This window comes from Microtus pennsylvanicus, chromosome 2 (assembly GCF_037038515.1).
Source record: "Microtus pennsylvanicus isolate mMicPen1 chromosome 2, mMicPen1.hap1, whole genome shotgun sequence".
In the NCBI taxonomy this organism is placed as follows: Eukaryota; Metazoa; Chordata; class Mammalia; order Rodentia; family Cricetidae; genus Microtus; species Microtus pennsylvanicus.
The window spans coordinates 111,000,257-111,024,074 of NC_134580.1; the positions used below are offsets into that span (position 1 = coordinate 111,000,257).

General features: G+C 43.3%; 2 protein-coding genes across 3 annotated transcripts in view; one reads left to right on the forward strand and one right to left on the reverse strand.

Annotated features, from left to right (window-relative positions):
- Positions 1 to 3,071: 3,071 nt before the first annotated feature.
- Positions 3,072 to 14,835, reverse strand: Trmt6 (tRNA methyltransferase 6 non-catalytic subunit). 2 transcript variants are annotated; one of them, XM_075962267.1, is made up of 11 exons: positions 14,586 to 14,835; positions 11,110 to 11,237; positions 9,978 to 10,087; positions 9,401 to 9,492; positions 9,205 to 9,288; positions 8,825 to 8,949; positions 7,951 to 8,306; positions 7,491 to 7,576; positions 6,078 to 6,180; positions 5,893 to 5,979; positions 3,072 to 4,425 (listed from the first exon to the last, which is right to left on the reverse strand). In XM_075962267.1, the coding sequence occupies exons 1-11, from the start codon at positions 14,711 to 14,713 to the stop codon at positions 4,234 to 4,236; spliced, it is 1,491 nt and encodes a 496-aa protein (XP_075818382.1). In that variant the 5' UTR covers positions 14,714 to 14,835; the 3' UTR covers positions 3,072 to 4,233. The 2 variants fall into 2 exon arrangements, with proteins under 2 accessions (XP_075818382.1, XP_075818383.1); XM_075962268.1 differs by having other exon boundaries at positions 9,085 to 9,288; positions 14,586 to 14,817.
- Positions 14,836 to 14,931: 96 nt separating this feature from the next.
- Positions 14,932 to 23,818, forward strand: part of LOC142844013 (DNA helicase MCM8) — a 32,951-nt gene continuing 24,064 nt past the window's right edge. The window contains exons 1-6 of the mRNA XM_075962269.1: positions 14,932 to 15,238; positions 16,004 to 16,175; positions 16,537 to 16,620; positions 18,539 to 18,621; positions 19,009 to 19,158; positions 20,375 to 20,478. Of these exons, the coding sequence (XP_075818384.1) occupies positions 16,028 to 16,175; positions 16,537 to 16,620; positions 18,539 to 18,621; positions 19,009 to 19,158; positions 20,375 to 20,478 (569 nt within the window). The 5' untranslated portion in view covers positions 14,932 to 15,238; positions 16,004 to 16,027. The remainder of the gene's footprint in view (positions 15,239 to 16,003; positions 16,176 to 16,536; positions 16,621 to 18,538; positions 18,622 to 19,008; positions 19,159 to 20,374; positions 20,479 to 23,818) is intronic.

Below are 23,818 nucleotides of genomic sequence, written 5' to 3' on the forward strand. Positions count from 1 at the left end.
AATATTAAAGAACCCATACAGAGTGTTGTAATATGCTGGCCTGGTCTGTCACCTGGGTACCCTGTCCCTTTAAGAGACAAGCTCTGTCCACTCCCAGCCTCCCCTCCCCCTTCTGCCGGAGCAATTGGATCTCCCAACTCCTCTCCATTTCTCTTTCTTTCTCTCTCTCTCTCTTTCTCTCTCTGCCATTCTTCTAGAAAGGCAACTTGTGCCTCACTCCCCCCCCCCCCACTTCTCCCATTCCCCTTCTCTTTTCCTCCATAACCCACTAAATAAACTCTATACCCAAACTCTCTCTGCATGGCTTATTTGTCTCTCTCCTGCCAAGGCCTCAGGCCACCTGCCAGGGGACCTGCTGAGGCCTCGGGTGGCCTGCCACTGGCCCTCGTGGGACTGGTCCCCACCTCTTTATAAATGCTAACATAGAATCTTAAAGCAACTCTCCAACTTCCTTGTGAAACTCCACGAGGCTGACCTGAACCTGGTACTCACTCTATAGACCAGACCTTGACTCAGATTTACCCCCCTCTGCCTCCTGAGTGCTAGGGTTAAAGGCACATGCCATCACTCCCGTTTTTTAGTTTTATAGAAGCTCATGGTCAGAGATTATTTTGAGTCTCAAATGAGACTTGGACTTTCCAACAGTGTTGGAGGGCCAGAAAGATGGTTCAGCAGATAGAGGCTCTCATCCTCAAGCCTGATGATCTGGGTTCAGTTCTCAGGATCTGCACGGTGGAAGGAGAGTCGACTCCTGCAAATTGTCCTCTGCCTCCATGTGCAGTGACACTCATGCCTGTACACAAACATGCATGATCACACACAATAAACAGTGTGCATGTGCTATGTGTACATCCTGTGAGTATGAGTGTGCATGTGCTATGTGTACATCCTGTGAGTATGAGTGTGCATGTGCTATGTGTACATCCTGTCAGTGTGCATGTGCTATGGCCAACATGTGGTTGTCAGAGGACAACCTCAGCCACTGCTCCTTGACTTCCATTTTGTCACAGGGACTTTGTTGTTTGCCACTATGTACTCTAAGATACTTGGCCCTTGAGCTTCTGAAGGATTCCTGTGTAGTCAGGTTTTCTTTGGACCACCAGCTCCTAAATAATGACACAGAGACTTATTATTATTTTTTAAATTTATTTATTTATTAAGGATTTCTGCCTCCTCCCCGCCGCTGCCTCCCATTTCCCTCCCCCTCCCCTGATCAAGTCCCCCTCCCTCATCAGCTCAAAGAACAATCAGGGTTCCCTGACCTGTGGGAAGTCCAAGGACCGCCCACCTCCATCCAGAGACTTATTATTAAGCATTAAAGCTTGACTTTAGCTTAGGCGTATTCCCAACTAGTTCCTAAAACTTAAATTAACCACTTATATTCATCTATATTCTGTCTCGTGGCTTGCTACCTCACCTCCACATCATACGTCCCAGTTTCTTTATGATGGGCTGGTGAATCTTGTCTCTTCTTCCCAAAGTTCCTATCTCTGCCTGAAGTCCTGCCTAACGATTGGCTGTTCATTTCTTTATTAAACCAATTAGAAGGTGCCTTGGCAGAAGACACATCTTCAGTGTACAAAAAGATTATCCCACAACATTCCTGTCTCGGCCTCCCGTTTTACCATATCAACACTGTGATTACCTCGTCTGGCTTTACGTTGGTTCTGGAACTTCAAGCATCATACATGGGTGGCAATCACTAAATCCACTGTGCCTATCACCCCAGTACTTACTGTTTTGGCAAGATGGCTCAGGGGATGGAAGTACCTGCTGTCCAAGACTGACTACCCACATGGAGGAAGGAGAGAACTGACTCCCAACCTGTCCTCCAGCCTCCACATATACACTGCGGCACGCATATGCCATTCCTGACATACGTCAAACACAGAACACATACAGTAACAAGCTTAGAAACTGTTTTAAGTATGTGGCATGAGAACATTAGACTGTGACCTCTGGTGTTAGTGTAGCTTTATAAGGCTCCCATTTAAAAACCTGGTATGATTAAAATTTTATTCCAATGAATAAAGGATAAAGGCTTAAAAAGCTATGGGTACTTTATAAATGTTAACAGGATCGCTAACAGTTTGTTCCCTGCTCTTTAACTAGCTGTCAAGTCTTAGACTCTGACCTGTGCCCACAGTTAAGTCCAAATAAAGTCATAATCTACGTGAAACTAGTTTAAGTATGATGTGTAGGTGTGAGCATAGTTGTCACATGTGCGATCAAAGGAAGGTCTTGTGGACTTGGTTCTGTCCTTTCACTTACTTTATGTGGGCTCAGGAGGTCGCCAGATTTATGCAGCAAGCACCTTTACCCATCAAGCCACAGCCCAGGATTCCTCTGAGTAGCCCTGACTGTCCTGGAACAAACTCATCACTCTGTAGACCAGGCTGGTCTTGAACTCAGAGATCCTCCTGCCTCTGCTTCTGTGCTAGGACTAAAGGCATGCACCACCACTGCCCGACATCTTTTATTTTCTTTAAATAAAAGTTAGCATTATTCTAGAACTACTTCAAGTAAGGTGGTTAGGTCCACTCTCCTCCCTGGCAGTGCACACCACAGATCCCAGGATCAAGTATCTGGATGCTGCAGATCTGGGATTTTTAGGATAGTCTCTAGTATTTGTATTGTTGTAGTCCTTACAACCTATACTTTCAAATAACATCCGAATACTCTCATATTTTCATATGTATCAAAACTACATCAGGGCTAGTGAAATGGCTGGCCCGTAAAGGCACACAACCCAAGTTCCAACCCTAGAGACCCCTCCCCCGCTCTGAGGTATTTGCTAGCGTTCTGAGGCATGCAGGGCTTTGGTAGCTCAGACCCTAACTCCCTACCTCAAGTGCAGACTCAGCGATTCAGAGGCTGGAACAAAACCTGGACACCAGCTGAGGTCATTTTAACAGTGACCAACCCCTACTGAGTCTCCTCTGTGCAATCTTATGCTCTCCTTAAATGTGACTTGCACGTGGCACATTCCAGTGCATTCTCTACCACAGAGACCATACCACTGCCAGCTCAATGTGGTAAACGTGGCATCATTGTCATTAATGACACAGGGCTCAGAGTAGGAAACTTTTATTCTTTAAAAGCAATTATTTAGAGGAAAAGGAATAAAAACCATAGTTGGCAATCAGAGCAGCCATTATTAGAACAGCACATGCTACTAAAACAATCTTTTTCATCCAAGATGCTCCTTGTTGGGTAGGCGTCTATGACACACACACTATACACGATGGAGCATGTTCTAGTGAGCAGGACTTAAGATTCTCAAGTGGACAAGAGTCTTGAGTTACTCTAGACATTTTTATTTCTTATAATGGAAATGGTAATTTGATTAGACTTTTTCAGAGCTGATAAAGGCCATCCACCTCACTCCAGCAGACAGACCTTCAGAGACCAGTGTGAGTAATCCCAGAAAAAGGCACTTGAAACACACAAGGAATGATACCAACGCAATAAGAGCTGGTCTGTCTTGTACAAGTCTTTACCACAGTTCAAATAAACTGTGTATTCATTCTCTCTCCCCACTATAGGTAGTACATTCTGTCCGTGTTGATACATACAAACGTACCAACACTGGTACACATTTCTAGAGAGGGAAAAAATCAATTGTTTAAAAGTTCACAGAAGTTCTAATCACTTTTTTAGAACAAAGAAGATGCATGAACCACTGCAAAAAGTACCCACTAAACTTTTCTATGCACCGAAAAGGGGAGAGGCAGTAAAGGAAATACCTGGGTCTCCCTCAGGCTATCAACTATTAAAATAATAAAATCTAGTATTTAAAAAAGCTTATTCCATTGCAGGGCACAATTTTTTGGTACTGTAAATCTCATAGGCGCACACATCCGTATTGCTTAAGTAGAGGAGAATGGATGAGAGGGAACTTCCTTTCTCTGCTCATCATGTTAGCTAGCTTGTATTATTCATCTTTGCTTAAAATATCAACAAAGTCTTCCATATCAACATTTTCAGGATATTGACATTAGTTTTAAGTACTCAAAGTCTGTTACAGAAACAGGACTGCTGTACCCACCCATTACCACATGTCGGAGCTGCAGTGCTGACGAACCCCATCTGCATCAGAAGCAAACGAAAGGCTTATTTCTTCCCAGGAAAAGGGAGGTGTACACACATCCTGAGGATAGGAAAACACATTTAGTGATGTCATCTAAAGTGTAACTGCCGGCTGCAGAATGCTTCGGAACAAAGAGCAATCTCTTAAGAGCCAGATCCCACGCATTTCTGTTTTTTAGCTGCTGGCTCCTCAGCGGCGTGTGAGTCTAAAGTGCTTGCACAAGACTTGAGGCTGGGGTCCGCTCGAAGGCTGTCTGAGACAACGGTGATGCCGGACAGAAGGTATCCTCCTCCTCCACTCATCAGCAATTTGGGATGACTCCGATCCGGCAAAACCTAACCAAGATAGAAAAAAACGGACACTCATATCTTTCTGCATTCTTACAGACTATATCAACAATGTAATAAAAACCAGAATTTAAATGACAAATTCCCTTGATTTAATATGACTAACTTTTAAGAAGACCACTTCTTCGTAGCACAATGTGGAAGAAGGTATAAAAACAAAGCGATCTACTTGTCTTAAACAAGAATAACTGAAGCCCTGTTTCTCTCAAATTGAATGCTAGTGTGAGGGGGGAGGGTGAATAGTTTCTGTAGTAATTCTGGCTCCGGGAAGCTTCATGGCAATGATCGGGTGTGTGGTATATGGAGAAACAACACAGGATGGACACTCCCCTGAGGTTAACCCCTGCAAGGGCTCTTCTCACTTGTTACTCTGTATTCAACAGCATCCTTACCATGGTAGGATCGGATACCAACCAGCAGGACTGACGGAACACCTGGTAACACAGAAGTGCCCCCTCCAACCTCCCTTCCTGAAGGAACTCACTATGAGGTATTCAGGCAGCAAAGTCTCCAGCTGCTGTGACTTTGGGATCTGCTGCAGGGATCATACTGAGACCAAACTGAGCCCAGGCACAAGAGCTGACCACTCTTGCTCAGTTCAGGAGGTCCCTTTCATGAGCAGTCTTTACTCCCGGCTCCTCACTGGCCTGCCTGAGACTATCTCAGTGTACGAATGTAGGCTGTTCCTTTTTCTCTTTTCTAAGTACTGACCTACATAATTCCATTCCCCTCCTGCTCCCGCCCTCTCTCTCTCAATATATATTTAAAGTCCCCTTTGCCCTAATAAACCCTTTTATAAAATGTCTACCTTGGCATATTATCTAAGGATATGGCTCAGCGGCAGAGTGCCCAGCCTGCCTGAGATGCTGATTCTGATCTCTAACACTGCAAGAGGGGGTAGGTGAGGGAGAGAGCTAGCACTAACAGAGCTCAGTATGTGAGTTCTGGAATAACACACCTCCCACCAGTGGATCCTGAACTGGCTGGGAAGATGCTGCATCAGAGGACAGGGTCACTTCATTTGCAGTGACCCACCTCCATTGACAAGGTCTTGAGAGTAGTATAACCCAGTTATTTGCATTTTAAATACTCTGGACTAGTCAGGCACAGAGGCAGGTGGATCTCCCTGAGTTCAAGGCCAGCTTGATATACAAAGGGAGTTATAGGACAGCTAGGGTCACACAGAGAAACCCTGTCTCAAAAAACTAAACCAATTCAACCAACCAATCAACCAAACCAACAAACAAAAAAACCCACCGACCCCCCCCCCCCTTCCTCTGGACCAGAGTCACAGAACAGTGCACCCTGATATGAAAAGGTCAGGAAGCCACGGTATTTTCTGAGTGACAGGCAGACACTTCCACCATTGCCACTGTAAACAATGGTTTTATTTAACAACTTTCAGTATGGTGGCAAGGAGCCAGCAGCTCTGGAGCCTGTGGTGAGAATGCTTACCTGGTAATTTCTGAGCCAGGTTTCAGACAGTCTCAAGTTGATGACACCTCCTCTCTCCCGAAGTTTTGTATAGCATTCCAACAAAGGCTAAAGGCAAAACCAGAATCCTGTTAGATATTTTCTGAGCTCCAACAGGGGGATCAAAATTCAGGTGTAGGAATTCTGCATTTTGTCTCAGCATTTACCTCTTTATACTGACAGTAGACCACAAACGGTCTTGATGGGGCCACAAAGTCTAGCAACGACAGTAGCAGTGGAGTGGGGTGGAAACGACTGGCCACGATCAAACTGCAAGGAAAACAGAGAGAACATTCCTCTAAACATTCCTCTACATCCTCCCAGTTAACATGGCTTTTAAGTGTACTTAAAATGATCACGTATAGTCAGGCAGTGGTGGCGCACACCTTTAATCCCAGCACTTGGGAGGCAGAGGCAGGCGGATCTCTGTGAGCTCAAGGACAGCCCGGTCTATAGAGTGAGTTCCAGGACAGCCAGGACTGTTACACAGAGAAACCTGGCCTCTGGGGAAAATAAAACAAAAATAAATAAATAAATAATAAATAAATAAAATAAAAAAATAAAATGATCACCTAGTTATGCATGGTTAAAATCCTAACACTGAGGCCTAGGCAGAAGGATTGCCTCGAGTTCCACAACTGTATAAGGAGTAGGCCAGTGTGACCTATACAAACACAAGATTCTAGAAATTCAAAGCAGAATGACATCATGAGCTATTTGTTTCTAAGAAACTGGGTTATAAGCATTTGTGCTGCCTGGCAGCTAAATGTAGGATATTCTTTTATTTTTGCTTTAGATCACCTGGAAGCAAATCTAACACCACACTTCTGAATCCACCTCCCATTGACAGAGGTACTGTTTTCCTTTATAGACGTATTTTATTTTAGTGTGTGTGCCCACAGAGGCCAAGTGTCAGATCCCCTGGAACTAGAGTTATAGACAGTTGTGAGCTGCCAATATGGGTGCTGGTTACTGAACACCAGTTCTCTGTAAGAGTAGCAAGCACTCTCTTTTAACCACTTAGCCATCTCTCTAGCCTCTGACAAGGATTTTCATTGGCTTGTTTTTGGTCAGCATTACAGCCATATTAATGCTCCACCCCCACACCTAACAACTATTCAGTCCTATCTGATATCATTGCTTAATGTTCAGATTTCCTTGAAACTATCAAATTACACCTCCAACTTACCCCTCTGCTAGACTTGGCCTTTCTTTAAAAACAACCAACCAACTACTTATTTTACTAGCCTTAAAATAAAAGCTTTGATAAACTAATTGTTTCCTTTTTGATTATGAATGTGTACGCCTGCAGGTAGATATGTGTATGAGTGTGCAGGTGTTCAAGGAGGCTACAGGTGTTGGATCTCCTCCCAGAAACTGAAGTCACCAGGCAGGGTGCTGGGAGCCTAACTCTGAACATTCTCCCCAGCCCAGACCCGGTCTCTCAAAAATCAAAACAATCAAAAGAAAATCTTCATCTCACTTCCCACAAGAATCAGGACAGGGGAAAGAAAACGCTGATGCATTGGAAGCAGAACGCAGCAGCACCGAGGAGTGCCCTGCATCCCTCATCAACATACCCATCTGCATTTCTTTCTCCCAGCAGAGCGGCAGCCTCTAAATGTCTTTTCCTCTGCTCCTCTTGTCTTCTTTGCTTTTCCTGAATCTGAACAGCAAGAACCCAATGCACTGAGGTCATTCAGCCAGATTTACCAAAATGCTCTGTTTCATCAGAGCAGAGGTATTCAGAAGACGACAGAGAAAGGGGTGGTTTATAAGGACGACGAGGGTGCCTGAGGAAGTTATACTCAAAGGTCAGTCCCAAGTCACCTGAGCACTGCTGAAGCTGCTGCTAACGTCACCCCGAGTTCCAGCCCAGAGACTAAGTCACAACTAAGTACAAACACACCCATTTCCCCCAGTTGTTTCTGACAGTTATCATCTAGGGACCTAATGTTTCAAAGTTAACTTAAATCTCACAACTTAATGACTCACTGGGTCTGAGGCTATTACAAGGATAAAGACTCTTGACATTCTTACATAATCTCTTCTATTTCCTTTTTCTTTAGGCTCCTTATTCTCTGGGTCCAGAGGAACAGTTCCCATTGTTCTCCGTTCTTCTAGGTTACTTTCTGGGGCTTCTGCTATGCTGTCCTCATCGGCTTGTTCAGATATCTGTTTTTCCTCATGTTCACCGTTACTCTGTTCAACCGGAGTGCTGTCCTTAGACTCCGAGGACAGCATCTCAGCAGAAAATGTTCCATTTAGAAGACTGCTTATTTTGTTGAGGGGGAATTCATGAAGACCACTGAGGAAAGATTTGGGAAATCCAAAACAAGCTGTTGCTGCCCGAACAGGTCCATCTCCAGGGTACAGCTGAATAATGGAGCCAAAACCTGAACAGACGAAACAAATGGAAGGAATCTAGACTGTGCAATGCCCAAGTCCTCACACAATTAATTCATGACTCTTCTCCCATGTCTAGAGGGTGAGGAATGCCGCAACCCATCTGGAGGCTCTTGACCACTATGACTATTTCATTCCCTACAGAGAGAATATAATTCCAAAGCAAACAGGGAATCTTAAAGAAGCTTATCTCCTCAGGACACTACGGCAGGGAGACCCAGTGATCCTGTTTAGTTACATGATTTAGGTTCATCCACAGAGAGGGTGGATTCATGCTTATCTTCCACAGAGTCAGAGAAACCCAGACAGGTCAGCTTGTGTATTCCAAGAGAGGATACCTCCTGGGAAGCCTCCCTATTCAGCCCCTCAGTGCCTGATAACACAGTAAATCATTAGCCAGCTACATTCCAGAGTCATCCCCACACACACCAAAGCAGGAAAGGCCAGCATTTGGACTTCTTTCCTCACATCAGGGCAGTTTACAGTATTTGAAAACACCGAGGCTTACCTCCCATTCGTTCCATCATGGCACCTAGCACCAAGCCCGAACACGTTTCCATGACAATCATTTTATTGCCAGCACGAATATTTCCCAATGTCAGCATCTGGGCTAGTGTATCATATCTCATGTGGCTAAGGGAAAAAAGGATGATCCATTTACTTTTAGTTAAGTAAAGCCTGATGTTTAATAATAGTTTTTCTAGCTGTTTCATAAAAATTATGTTGATAAGATTATTGTTTGCTTGAGGCGACAGTAAAAGGACTTACAATTTATGAGGAAGGAGGACACTTTATGCAGGTGAGCAAGCTTTTCATTTTACTTAAAATCATGACTCTCTTAAAGACATATTTTCCCCCAATTATACTTTGAAAGGAAACAAAGCGTACTTAATTTTTCCAGGTTCTCTTGCATAATACATAATTGAAAGAATACGGGTAGATGGCTTCAAAATAGTAACGATGGCTTCATATCTAGGGGAATTAAAAGCAGAATAACAATTTAAAATACCTTATTTTTAGTAGTATTTACTTAGTAAATAAAAAAGATGTGCTATTTTCAATCATTTCAAACAAAACAACTTACTTTTTCTTCTTCTTTTTAATATATTTATCTTGGGCAAATTCTGTCTTGTCGCGGAATGTTGTACTATTTTCAATTAGCTGCTGAACTATTTCCTGTAAGAAAAGGAGGAGCAAGCAGATTTCCTGAGGCTTCACTGTCTTACCCCGGCGCTTAGCCAAAGGTCTCATCTCCAGTCCCTCCTCCACGAAGTCCAGGCGGCTCAACTGTGTTTCTACACTCTACTTAGGACTTGCAATAAACACATTACAACTCCATTTAGGTTTGTTTTTTTCTGGTGTTGGGGATGGAACCCAGGGCCTTGTTCACACAACTCCTTTAAACCAAGCTAAAGGAAGAGAGATATCTAAGAAGGGGAGACGAGAGATGAAGATCAGCCAAGATCAAAACAAACGAGTGGTTCCCTTCTCTTCCACTAACACTTTTAGTGCTGCCTCTCACCCATTATTCCTGTGCATAAGAAACAAAATCCCCATGGGTTCAACGGCACACATATTTTAACTGACTCTCCATTTTACCTCAAGATCGGCATTAGAAACAAGTTTGTTACACACAAACACAGGGAAAGAATCCTTTTTACCTCTCCTTTAATGCCCTTGTCTTTCAGTGCCTTTATATCATCTTGAGTAAGTTTTTGGGATTTTCCATCATCAACTATATTTCGATTATCAGTGCCCGCTTCTTTAGTCTCTAAGGAAAGAAATGGCTTTATGATAATTGTGATATAAAACTACTATTAAAATTATATTACTTAATTTGACATATATTTGTATATGTGTGTGGGCTCACACGTGGTGTGGTGCACATTGGTCCTAGGACATGGTTCTTTCTCCCCTCCCACCAAATAGGTCTCAGTGAACTCAGGTCGTTAGACTTGGTAACAGGTCCTTACCCACTAAGCCATCTTGCTGGCCCTCATATGAAATTATTTCACAATGTTTTCTTTAAAAAAAAATTTTTTTTTAGAGAGTTGGGCATAGCAGCACAGACCTTTAATCTCAACGCTAGGGAGGCAGAGGCAGGAGAATCCCTGTGAGTTTGAGGCCGGCCTGGTCTACATGTCAGGGATAGCAAGGGCTATGTAGAGACCCTATCTCAAAAATTAAAAAAAAAAGAAAGATAAGATTTAATTTTGTTATGAGTGTTTGCCTACATGTATGTATATGTACCAGATGCATGCCTAGTGCCTGGACTCAGAACCGGGTATCAGATGCCTGGAACTGGAGTCACAGGTGGTTGTGAGCATCATACGGGCATTCGGACCTAAACCTAGGTGCTCTAGAAGAAACAAGTCGGCCTACTTGCTGAGGCATCTCACCAACTCCTCAGAGTTTCTTTTTGGGATAAGTTCCAGGTAACTCAAGCTCACGATACAGCTACATCAGAAACAGCTACATCAGAAACAGCTGAACTCTGTTTCTCGCACCCCAATCCCACAAGTACTTCAATTACACGCTCATGGTGTGCTGCAGATGAAGCTGGGGCCTTGTGACACTGGGTAAATGCCCTACCAACTGAACTACATGCCCGCATCTGCAACCCTTCTTTTCCCAAGTTCCCTTTTACACCTAGTCCATCAGCCCCTCAAGTCAGCCTTGGCTTTTTAGGATCACCTCTTGTTTTAGCTAAGTTTTCTGGAGAGCATCCAAATTAAATGGAAGTCTGCCTAGCTAACTGTAGACCGTCCATCTCTAACATCCCGCGTGGGGTACCTGAAGTAGGCTCTTCCTTCTTCTTCTTGAGCTGAAGGCATCCTCCATTGCTCACTTCAAATGTTGACCCATAACTATGGCCAATGGCATTATCCAGATAAAACCACTGTTTCTCGAACGTTACTTTCCTGAGGAAGGAAAAGCGACCAGTCAATTGACTTCTCTTACATTCATGCTACAACAGGTGCACTCATTCTCACGATGCACAGTGAACAGCACTGCTTTTAGGTACAAACCTGACAAATGAACTAGAGAGAACCAGGCTGAGGAGAGACACAAACATTCATAAAGAAGCTAGGAAAACACTGACTTTTAGAAGAAAAAAAGATACTCCTTTTATGGGGCACAGATCTGCTTGCACTTTGCTTAAACTCCAGATTCTGAAGATCTCGACATGCAGTTGACTGTCGAGATTCCCAGGCCAGGAGGATGTATGAGATATCCCATGTCGCTCACACTAGAAAACCCCTAACGAGATAACCGCTGAGATGACAACCATTTTTAAAACTCCCTGGTCTCTGTCTAACTGGCTATTCTACTAGAAAAGTGGCAAATCCTAATAACCCGTATTAGAAATAAACATTAGTGGCAATCTAGACATCTGAAATGAACTGAACACTGACGGTGCACTGCTGGGGGCGGGCATTGGGCTCTCCTGTCACTCAGCCCTGTACTTACTTTCAAAGGGAAGCACACAACAAAATCCCTTCCCCTTCAAAGAAAGGAAATGAACCCCTGCTGACTAATAACTTGATGTTAAGCAGTGTGTGTGCCCTTTCCATCCTCACAGTAATCCTGGGATGCCCTTTTCCAGGATAGAAATCTGAGACCCTGGGAAAACTGTACTGTTCAAGATGCTAAATTCCAGGCCATACTGGCCTTAGCCACAGTGTTGAAACATGGTCCTCTGAACTGCAGCATTCCCTCCAAACTGAAATACTTCCTCTAGGAGGGGAGGAGACACCAGCTTTCAAGCAAAAGGTCACACACTGGAGAACAAAATCTTCAAATTCTTGAAGGTCTCCTACCTATCTATATCAAAAGGAGTAAACAGTCACTGGGTAGGGAGTGTGGGGGACAACTTTGACCATTAAGGCTTTGGAGCTGCTCTACAGCCTCTGGGTTGCACGTGTGTAATGACTCCCCAGAAGAATGTCACATAACACACAATGACACCTGCTGTGTGTGCTTGCTTGCGTGAGGAGCTAAAGCTGGGGGACTCATACAGGTCGGCAGTGTTTTTCTATATCACCCAGCACAGTTGACATAAGAGTGTTGTACCTAGGGAAGCGTCAGAGCCCAGCGGGCACACACAGCATTCTGAGTTCTGAGACCGGCCCTGGTGAATTGTTTGTGTCCTCTCACTCCTCCCTTGTTCTCTGTTTCTACAGGCTCGCAGAATGTGCTTCCCACTGCTGCTGGTCCTCCATGTGACAGGGTTCTCTATCCTGTCACATCTTTGTGCATCACATCCTTTAGCAAAAACCGTTTCTACTTTTAGTGTGTGCACGCACATGCGTGTGGTATATGTACATGTATGTTTCAGGACCACAGCGTGCATGTGGAAATCAGGAGACGAACTCCACCTTACTTTGAGGCAAATTCTCTTTTGTTTACTGTTGCATATGCCAGGCCGGCTGGCCCTCAAACTTCCAGGGCATCTCCTGTCTCTGCTTCCCTCTTGCTGGATGAACGCTGACATCACAGACATGTACCACCGTATCTCATGCTTGTGTGCTAACAGCTTTACTCACTGGGCCATCTCCCTAGCTTCGTTCATCAAATGCCACTTGAACCATATGACCCTCAGGCCAGCTTCAGTGTTTAACACCAGGTGCTCTTAAGGGGCTGCAAATCTGGCCTGAGCTGGGCAAATATTTTGAGTCTTATATGTTGGTTACTGAAAATCCAGCAAAGGATAAGAGTTGTCTCTGTTAGGAGCACTTTAAGAGCCCACCTGAGTTCAGTCACAAAAATACAGTGGCAACGAGGACAGTTGTTAAGACTTCTCTAATTTTAACTACCAAAAAAATCTTATCAATGGAGAATTTTAAAATGCTCAAAAGATTTTTGATTTTAGCTGAGAATGAACACTCCGTCCCCCTGATCTTTTTTTTTCTTTATCAAATTATGCGTGTGCCAAGAAAGGTTGGTTACCAACTGACTTGATGCACTGGACACTGCTGCCTGTCTAACTGGTTTTATTTTGTTGAGACATTGGCTAGGCTGCCCTCAGACTCTCCAATCATGACCCTGAACTTCTGATCTCCCTTTCCTCCGCCTCCCAAGTACTGGAATTGCAGGCCTGCACCAACAGTCTATTAATGCAGTGCTGGAAACTACACCTAGGGCTTGGAGCACGCCAGACACGCACTCGAGCAACTGAGCTACATCCCCAGCCCTTAGGATTTTTACTGTTTCCTGCTCCATTTCAAATACTACTCAATGGTTTGAATCAAACAGTAGCAAAAATAACTTAATGCCAAGTGAGCATTAGAAGGGGTTCCAAATTTCATGATACCCAGTTTTCTGACCCACAAAGAGTTGTTCTCCTGACTACGATTTAATTCTTTCCAAGGAGTATCATGTGAATGGCAATGTGACTCAGTGGCAGAGCCCTTGTCTAGTATGCAGAGCCTCTGCAATACAACAATCAAGCAAATAATGAAGCAGTATGATACATAAGTTCAAAAGAAAACCTCACTGTACCAAAGTAACCTAATATCCCAATAAATTCTAACCATCGATAAGCTATTAGAATTAAGTAACTTAATCAGATCTGTCACAAATTTACCAAGCCCAATTATGTATGAGCTCTGAGCTCTTAAGCAAACTGCTTGTGAACAATTCGATTTTCCAGGACCTTTAATACCTTGATGTAAAAAGAAGGGCTCACAGTAATTGCACACTGTAGGAATTTGGCTTTTCTTATTCATAGAAGATAGATTTCCCCCGCTGAGGTCGAGAAGAGGTCTGCCTACCTGAAAGTCAGACTAAGTGTAAGGGATCTTTTTTTCTCTCTCCTCCCTCCCGTCTCTTACAGAGGAAGTCGAATTTATGGGAAAGGTGGGGATGAGAGTCAGCCATAATGAAGAGATCTCAATGTAAAAGGCTGGAGGAGTTCCCTAATAGAGAAGACCCTAAGAACCTAAGGAAAGAACCCTTGGGGACGGCAGTACCAAGAACGGAATTCCTGGGGAGGGAATCAGGCGCTGAAGGTAGAAGGTTGGGGAATGAAAGGTAGAGGCGAGTACTGTAGAATGAGAAAGGGGCAAATGAAGTCCTAGAGGCCAAGGATGCAAAAGGTTCCCAGTGGGAAACGGCCTCTGTGGTAGGAAGATCTGAGTGGTGGCAACGACGGCTGGGGGTGTGTGTGTGTGAGGGGTTGCGGATTTAAAGAACCAAGAGTGGGGCACTGGAGGGGGTGATTATCTAGGTGATGGTGCGCGCCGCCCAAGGCCAGTAACTTGACTTACTTTCTCCGTTGGACTTGCACTGCTTTGAACACATCTTCCCGCTTCAGCACCACGAAGTCGCCGTCACGGATGCAGTGCTCCCCGGGCTGCGGGGGCTGCGGGCTTGGCTGCTCCGCTGATGCCTCCATGGATGTCAGACTGTTTCCAAACTCCGTAACCGGCTCCAGCAGTCAGCAGCACCACACGACCCAGAGGAATCTACCCTTCCGCCAGCACCGCCCCCACGTGCTGCGCGCCGCTTCCGCTTTCCGGCTCCCGCTTCCGGGAGCCTCGCGGTTTCCGTCTAGCTGAACTCTTTGATTGGCTAGGCTTCGTCCCGCCCTCCCGTCGCGTGCCTTCCTTAAGCGTCATAGACGCGCCAAAAAAGAACTCTGGAGGAACCCGGAGTTTAGCTTGTGGTGTTAGGCTCGGGCTTTACCCGCCTTGCGTCTCGCGTTCCGGTGCTCGGCCACCCTGGCACCCGGGCTGCTCTGGAACCTGAGTATCCGCGTAGCCCTGCGTGCGCGTGCGCACCGCCTAGGCCTGGTCGCTGGCTGGGAGGACTCGGGGACTCCCGCAATTAGGACGACGGGACGCGAATGAAGTCAGGGACTGCGGGTCCTAAATATATGTTGGACTTCCCTAAATATATGTTGGACTTGCCACCGTTCCCAGTATGTTATCCTATTGGGTCGATGTGGAAGGTGGTGTTGCGATGGGATGTCTCATCTTGAGGGTCCTGAGGGCTTGTGTTTTGTCTCAGTGTTATTACAAACAAGCTTCTTTGCGAACCTTTTAGTTATTAACTAAACCCTTTCGAGATTAGAATAGGCCCTCTTAATGGATTTCACCGCAGTGTATGAATATATCATTAGTACTTTGTAGCAGTGGGATAGGCATTTTTAAGTGGATTTTTATTATCCTTTAGAACAGTTTAGGACAGCTTGCCACAGAAAATAATACAACAAAGATTGAACTACAATATAGCCCTAGAATCTTACAGGTGGGGATTATGTTCAGCTAGTATTGCCTAATAATAGTCTCAAACACTGCAGACAGGTTCAAGTTACCGTCTTTATTTCTCTCTTGGTGGTTCTTTGAAAACTGGTGCTGAGTAAATGGCTGTAGTGTACCTTAAATCGTGATGGGTATTAAATTCTTGAGGCCGGGTGGTGGTGGCATACGCCTTTAATCCCAGCACTTGGGAGGCAGAGGCAGGTGGATTTCTGTGAGTTCGAGGCCAGCCTGGTCTACAAGAGCTAGTTCCAGGACAGGCTCCAAAGCCAGAGAGAAACCCTGTCTCGAAAAACAAACAAATTCTTAAATAATTACACAAAACATAAGCTTTATACTGTGGCATGGAATTTTGCAAGCCTATGTGTAAGTTCTCAAACACAACGCATTAATTTCCTCCTTTTACTACGTTAATACATTTTTAGGAGTGTTGTTGACCTTTAGAAGACATGAGCGGTGCGTATAGAGGAAGAGGTTTTGGACGGGGAAGATTCCAAAGCTGGAAGAGAGGAAGAGGTGGCGGGAGCTTCTCAGGAAGCTGGAGAGAAAGAGAGGACAGAGCTGACCAGAGTAAAGCCACAGGAAAGCACACTTCTGGTAAGTGCGTTCTCGTGAAAGCAACAACTCAAGGGCCAGGAAATGGTGGAGTGGGAAAGAGTGCCTGCCACCGTGCCCGATGACCCTCAGGTCCCTAGGAACCCACTGTGATGGAAGGAGAGAACTGACTCCTGCAAGCTGTCATGTGACCTCCACATGTGCACATTGGCATGGGTTGGCCCACACGTGGTCACAGACAGCACACACATGTTTTAAAAAAGCAAGTCATGCCTAGTAGACAGCAGGATATTATTTTTATTGACCTGTCCAGTTTAGACTCTATTAATAGACCCTGGGAGGAGGGACTAGGAGTGAAAACAGTGCTTTGTTTTTTACTAACATCATATTCTGCTTTTTTCAGAACAGACTTCACAGCCTTTACGTCTACAGTCAACATTGGATCAGTTTATACCGTATAAGGGCTGGAAGCTTTATTTCTCTGAAGGTAGAGTTAAAGATCTTAAACGTACCAGGAGTTAGATACCCATTTCTGGATACTACATTTCATGTTACCATGATTCAGTTGGCTGTCTGATAACATGCCTTCTGCTCTTCCAAACATTGGTTAGGAGTGTTGTTTTTATGCATGTATCAGGAAAACAAACTGGTGAGTGTCTCAAAGAAGGGTTTAATACAAAGAATTAGATGTGTATGTGGAAGACTCAAAGCAGAAAGGGAGCACTGAGGTAGCCTCCTGGAAAGTAGTGATTTCCGGACACAGCAGTCTGATCCCTGGGGCTGAGGGGGAACAAACATCCAGACATTCCAAGGTTGCCAGAAGTTGGGAGTTCAAAGATGGAGGAACAGTAGAGATGTCGTTTTAATCTCAGGGCACCCTCCAGAGCTGTGCTTTAGGACTTAGGAAGGCACCCTGCTTTGTGCTCAGAACACAGATGAATGAGCCCAGCAACTAAGGACTCATCAGATGTTGGTTGGATCCTGGAGCTTGGAACTATAGTTGTTCTGTGCAGTAGGAGAGATACTGAAAAGAACCGCAATAAGAGGCTGGTGAGGTGGCTCAGAAGTTAAGCATACTTACTATTCTTCTAGAGGGTCTGAACTTGGGTTCCAGAAGAAAGTTTGCTCTGAAACCCTCTTTTGGCCTCTGCAGACACCTGCACATGTAACATACTTAACACAGACACACATATGCATAAAAGTAAATCTTAAAAGAATGAATAAAAACAAGAATAGTTTATTTCATACTTCTTGCTGCCTTCCAGTCCTTACAGTGTCTCCAGTTGGCTAAACCTAAAGGTTGTCTGGGAACTTGGGCACAGATGTCAGTGTCCCAACAAGAAACACAGTAAATAGGCTTGGAACTAAGAGTTAGATGCCACTTCAAGTCTGTGTAGAGATGAGTACCATCTACTATCAGACATTTTTGTGAACTGTGGAGATGTTGTTCTTCCTTTATGGTATCTACATGCTTGTTATCTCTTTTATGAAATGTGCTTTTTGTTCTTTTTATTTAAATCTGTGGATTTTTGTTTGCTTGTTTTTGTTTTTCGAGACAGGGTTTCTCTGTGTAGCTTTGGATACTGTCCTGGAACTAGCTCTTGTAGACCTGGCTGGCCTCCAACTCTGCTTACTTCTGCCTCCTGATTAAAGGCATACACCACCACTGCCCAGCTAAAGCTGTGTGTTTTTCCCCCTCTAGTATACTATATTGCTGTGGTCAAGGATCCTGTCTTTGTGACTTTCAGTATTCATTCTGTGAATGAATTCTTCTTTCCTTCCCTATTAACTTGATAGATGTGTTTCACAGACGATCTTTTTTAATTCCTTTATGATACATTAACCACCAACGTTTTTATTATTGTCCTAACAGTTAGCTCAGAGAACTGTAAGTGACCTTTAGATTACTAAAGATGGGATTTAAGAGATACTTTGCTTAAAGTTGACCAGCTCTATTTCACTAGACTGAAGCAGCATTATAGTTTTGAGATTACAGTTAAGCATTGGTCTGTGGTCTGTCTTCAGTCTTCAGAAATAATTTGAAAGGTAGCAGTCTGAACAAGTAGAATTTACTTTGCAAAGATAGTGATTATGTTTAGCTCCGTTCCTGTGAATGGCTTTGCATTTATTATAATGACTAGTTTAAGCTTATTGTATGAGGTATTTGAATTGATATACTCAAGACTCAGTAGAAAGTTTCTCAGCTGTTTGGACTTTTATCGATATTTCAGGTTATTCAGATGTCATTTTCTGTTTAGAATCTCAAGTATTCATTCATATCAGTATTCAGATCTAATCACAATACAAAGTAAGGGGGGAAATTTGTGGTGTTTCTAGGGATCTGTCTCGGGAAAATATAAATGCTTCTTTGATTATTGGTGCTAATGCTGTATTTGTTGGATTAGTTTACAGTGATAGTTCTCCTTTTATTGAGAAGATTCAAGCTTTTGAGAAATTTTTCACAAGGCATATTGACCTTTATGATAAGGTAAGTGCTTTCTACGGCAACACTGACAGTCTGTCTGTCTTTATGTGACAGCTAACTGGACAGTGTGTTTGAGGTGCTAGTGAGTGTGATGCTGGAGTGGGTGGGTGTCACTTAGTTCCTGGTTCTCACATACCAGCGGTGTGGGCCTAGGTGAATTATATTATCTCTACTTAAGCTTTCTCGTCCTTAGAGATACTATCATAAATAGAAATTTTAAAAGTTTGTTAAGTATGTACATGAAAATATTTGCAATATTACAGCTATGTAAGAAAACTTAGAATTATCACCGTGTTGACTATTCCATGCTTTCTCAAAGTGCATACTAAATAATTATGATAAGTGACTTGCAAAAAGCAATTGTTATATTTAAGATTTAATCTTTTATAGGATGAAATAGAAAGAAAGGGAAGCATTTTGGTGGACTTTAAAGAGCTGACAAAAGATGATGAAATAATTAACTTGATACCAGATATAGAAAATGCATTAAGAGATACCCCTGAGAAAACCTTGGCGTGTATGGGTCTGGCAATACATCAGGTAAATTTAGCCAACGTTTTAAATGGAAATACCATAGTGTCAGTACTTTTTAAAAGGTACTTAGCTTTTACTAACAGAAGTTGGTTAGAATTTAAGGATTGTAGACTTCCCCTAGGAGATAACAAATTCAGCCTATATACAATTTCCTTGAATCAGCTTAATTTTACTCGATATAGAAGTTATGATTTTTTTGAGGCGATATCTGATTTAATATGAAATATAAAACAAGCATGGTGTCAGGAATTTGGAGCTCAAGGACTGACCTCAAATGTGAGTTCCTTTAGCATCAGAAAAATCACTTCTCCGAGGGTCCCATGTGTAGACTGAAAGTGACAGTTGTTCTGTGCTTGTGTCAGTTTTCCTCAGGGACAGACGACACAGCACCTGAAAGCACCCACCGAAGTGCTTCCAGGTAAAGGGAAGCAGATCCCAGGAAAGGCACAGATCAGTGCTGGGTGCCTTGAGAGGTGGGGTAGAATGGGGAAAGCTCAAGGGAAGATGTGGGCTTAGGATAGGTCTTAAATGAATACATAGAATCTGGACACTGCAGGGGCGGTCAGGCCATCCAGGTGCACTGCTGAACACCCTGCACTGGGAACCCTGCCTCTTGCTTTCAGACTCAGCCAGTCCATTATTTCCCTAGCCAGGCAGCTGTGCCATCTCCTTACTCATCTAACATGCTCTTAAGCACAATTCCTTTCCATCCTTGCTGCTCTGGCTCACGCTGAGGAATGCCCTACAGAATGTTTTTTAGTGGAACCCAGTGGGTAATGGCTTTGAGGGCTGTTATTTTATGCGTATGAGTGCTTTGCCCACATGTATGTGTGACTAGTGCCCAAAGACGTCAGAAAAAAGCATGGGTCCTCTAGAACTGGACTTGGGCCACCATGCAGGTGCTGGGAACTGAACCTCAGTCCTTTGCAAGAACAGCGAGTGTTTTTAACTGCTGAACCATCTTGCCAGCCCCCAATGTAAAGACTTTTAATGTTAGCTTTATTTGGGACAAAAGGTAGGGATGCTGAAGTTTTCTGGTACAGGTACAAGAAGATCCCAAATGAAATAATCTACTGCAAAATAGTCATAATCGGTTATCAGTCTTTTAGCTGACTATTACAGTACAGTTTATTTATTTATTTTTTTCCTGAGCTCTTCATGAACTTTGGGTTCTCTCTGAGAGTTCTGCTTAAAGAGTATTGTTTTTCAATTTTTGACTAAGGTATTAACCAAGGACCTTGAACGGCATGCAGCTGAATTACAAGCTCAAGAGGGATTGTCTAATGATGGGGAAACAATGGTAAACGTGCCACATATTTTTGCAAGGTAAGAAACTTGATGCTATTTTTTCTCAATAACTTTTTTTTTTTCCAGTTTTTCGAGACAGGGTTTCTCTGTGGCTTTGGAGCCTGTCCTGGAATTAGCTCTGTAGACCAGGCTGGCCTCGAACTCACAGAGATCCGCCTGCCTCTGCCTCCCGAGTGCTGGGATTAAAGGCGTGTGCTACCATCGCCCGGCTACTCTCAATAACTTTTTGATTGTTGTAAAACAAATGGATTTCATTGTGAAACATTTATGCATACATATATCATGACTGTTTTTATTTTCCTCCCATCCCCCACTGGCCTCACTTATTTCCCCTCTCAACCTTTGACTGGATCCCTTCCTCTCCTTAAATAGTCCTTGCTTCTGTTTTCATGGCACAGATTCCGTTACCCTCTCTTGTTTACCCCTCCTATCTCCCTTCAGACTTGTTCCCCCACTTCCATGACCCTTTCTACGTTCATGTGTGTGTCTATAAATCTATAAATCTGTACTTCATCTATGAGAACAAGCATGCAGTGTATATTTCTGAGTCTTGCATATTTCACTTAATGTAATAATCTCTGATTCTATCCATTTTTATAAGTGTCATAATTTCATTCTTTTTTCAATTTAATAAAATTGTGTTATGTACCACATTTTCCCTATGTGTTTATCTATTACAGCTATCTAGACTAGTTCATTATCTTGGCTCTTGTGAGTAGTACAGCAGTAAATGTGAGTGTACTCACTCAGAATCCTTGAGGTTTATACCCAGTAGTGGTATAGCCGAGTCATATAATAATTCTGTTTTCCATTTCTTAGGGTTACTGATTTTTTTCAGTTTACATTTCCCCAGATGTGTATGAAAGATCCTGACAGCATTTCTTACCTTTTTTCTTTTTCTTATTGATAGTAGTTTTTACTGATTGAGATGAAATCTCAAAGCAGTTTTATCTTGCTTTTCCATGGTGCCTAATTGACAGTGAAATTCTACAAATATCTGTTGGTCATTTGTATTTTTTCCCTTGTGAACGATATTCAGTGTATTCTTTCTTGCTCACATGTTTTTTTAAAATTTATTTATTTATTAAAGATTTCTGTCTCTTCCCCGCCACCGCCTCCCATTTCCCTCCCCCTCCCCCAATCAAGGAAGGAAGCCCCCTTTCCTTGTCAGCCCAAAGAGCAATCAGGGTTCTCTGCCCTGTGGGAAGTCCAAGGACCACCCACCTCCATCCAGGTCTAGTAAGGTGAGCATCCAAACTGCCTAGGCTCCCACAAAGCGAGTACGTGCAGTAGGATCAAAAACCCATTGCCATTGATCCTGGGTTCTCAGTAGTCCTCATTGTCCGCTATGTTCAGCGAGTCGGGTTTTATCCCAGGCTTTTTCAGACCCAGGCCAGCTGGCCTTGGTGAGTTCCTGATAGAACATCCCCATTCTCTCAGTGTGTGGGTGCACCCCTCGCGGTCCTGAGTTCCTTGTTTGTGCTCCCTCTCCTTCAGCTCCTGATTTGGACCTTGAGATTTCTGTCCGGTGCTCCAATGTGGGTCTCTGTCTCTGTCTCCTTTCATCGCCTGATGAAGGTTAATATTCATGAGGATGCCTATATGTTTTTCTTTGGGTTCTCCTTCTTATTTAGCTTCTCTGGGATCACTAATTATAGGCTCAATGTCCTTTGTTTATGACTAGAAACCAAATATGAGTGAGTACATCCCATGTTCCTCTTTTTGGGTCTGGCTTACCTCACTCAGGATGGTGTTTTCTATTTCCATCCATTTGTATGCAAAGTTCAAGAAGTCCTTGTTTTTTACTGCTGAGTAGTACTCTAATATGTATATATTCCACACTTTCTTCATCCATTCTTCCATTGAAGGGTGCTCACATGTTTTTGTGTAGTGAAAAGTATTTAAGAACAAGAACCTTGGGTTGGTGAGAAGGCTCAGTGGGTAAAAGATGCTGCCACTGAGCCTGATGACCTGAGCTCAGTCCCTGGAACCTATATAGTGAAGGACAGAGCCAACTCCCACAGGTTGTCTTCTGAGCGCCACATGTACGCCATAGTACACTCATGTGTGCCCTTGCACACACTAATCAGTAAATGCTGAAAGAAAAGGAAAGGAAAAAAGCCAAAAACAGAACGAGAACCTCCGTTTATATAAACAAGGAAACCAATGTTCCTTGCTTATTTAGTACCATAACCAAATGACCTACTGAGGATTATTCTAACACATCATGATAAACGTTGATATTTTTCTACCCCAGTAAGCTGATTTCCTGACCTGGAAACTTTTATAAAGGTTGTTTTTGAACCTGTTAAGACTACTATATAAATGTGATTATTTGTGAAGTGTACTTAACTAAATTCTTAGAATTATATTAGATACAGGGGAGTAAATATTCTCTACTTCATCATTTCCAGAGTTTTTAAATTCTTTAAACTTCAGGGTTTTGTTTTTCGCTTCCAAAAATTTATAGGAGATATTTTGTAGCAGCTCTTTAAAAAGAAATTAGGCAGGTGTGGTGGTGCACACCTTTAATTCCGGCACCCAAGAAGTTAGGCCAGGAGTGGTGGTGCACACCTTTAATCCTGGCACCCGAGAAGTTAGGCCAGGAGTGGTGGTATACACCTTTAACCCAAGCATTCGAGAAGCAGAGACAGGCAGATATCTGAGTTCAAGGCCTGTCTCTGTAGGGAGTCTTTCCCTGTCTCTCCAGCCTGCTCCCAAATAACCACATAGAGACTTCTTATTAAATTATGGAAGTTTGGCTGATAGCTTAGAACTTGTTTCTCGCTAGCTCTTATAACTTAACCCATTTTTATTAATCTATGTGCTGCCCTGAGACTTGTTTACCTCATTTAATATTGTCCATACTGTTTTCATATTTCTTCTGTGTTTCCTGGCATCTTCACCCTTCTTCCTAGCATCCTCTGTGCCTGGAAATTAGCTATTGACCATTCAGCTCTTTATTAAACCAACCAGAGTGACACTTCTTCACAGTGTACAAAATGTCTCAAAACAGCAACAAAACTAAGTATAACACACACACACACACACACACACACACACACACACACACACACACACACACAGAGAGAGAGAGAAACACGAAAAACGTTAGAAACTCTAGAGTCACTTTATCTATAGAATTTTCCTTCTGAAATTATTTTTCCTTTCTTTGTTCTTTTGTTTGTTTTGGTTTGTTTTTGTTTCTTTTTTTTTGTTTGTTTTTCGAGACAGGGTTTCTCTGTGGTTTTGGAGCCTGTCCTAGAACTAGCTCTTGTAGACCAGGCTGGTCTCGAACTCACAGAGATCCGCCTGCCTCTGCCTCCCGAGTGCTGAGATTAAAGGCGTGTGCCACCAC

What these genes read in the sequence shown, in the direction of transcription:
- Trmt6 (XM_075962267.1), bottom strand. Translation starts at nt 14,713, where the DNA reads ATGGAGGCATCAGCGGAGCAGCCAAGCCCGCAGCCCCCGCAGCCCGGG. An exon ending in ATTAAAAAGAAGAAGAAAAA is followed by an intron (nt 9,289 to 9,400) that starts GTAAGTTGTTTT and finishes TAATTCCCCTAG; the next exon opens with ATATGAAGCCATCGTTACTA. An exon ending in CATGATGGAACGAATGGGAG is followed by an intron (nt 8,307 to 8,824) that starts GTAAGCCTCGGT and finishes TCGTCTGTTCAG; the next exon opens with GTTTTGGCTCCATTATTCAG.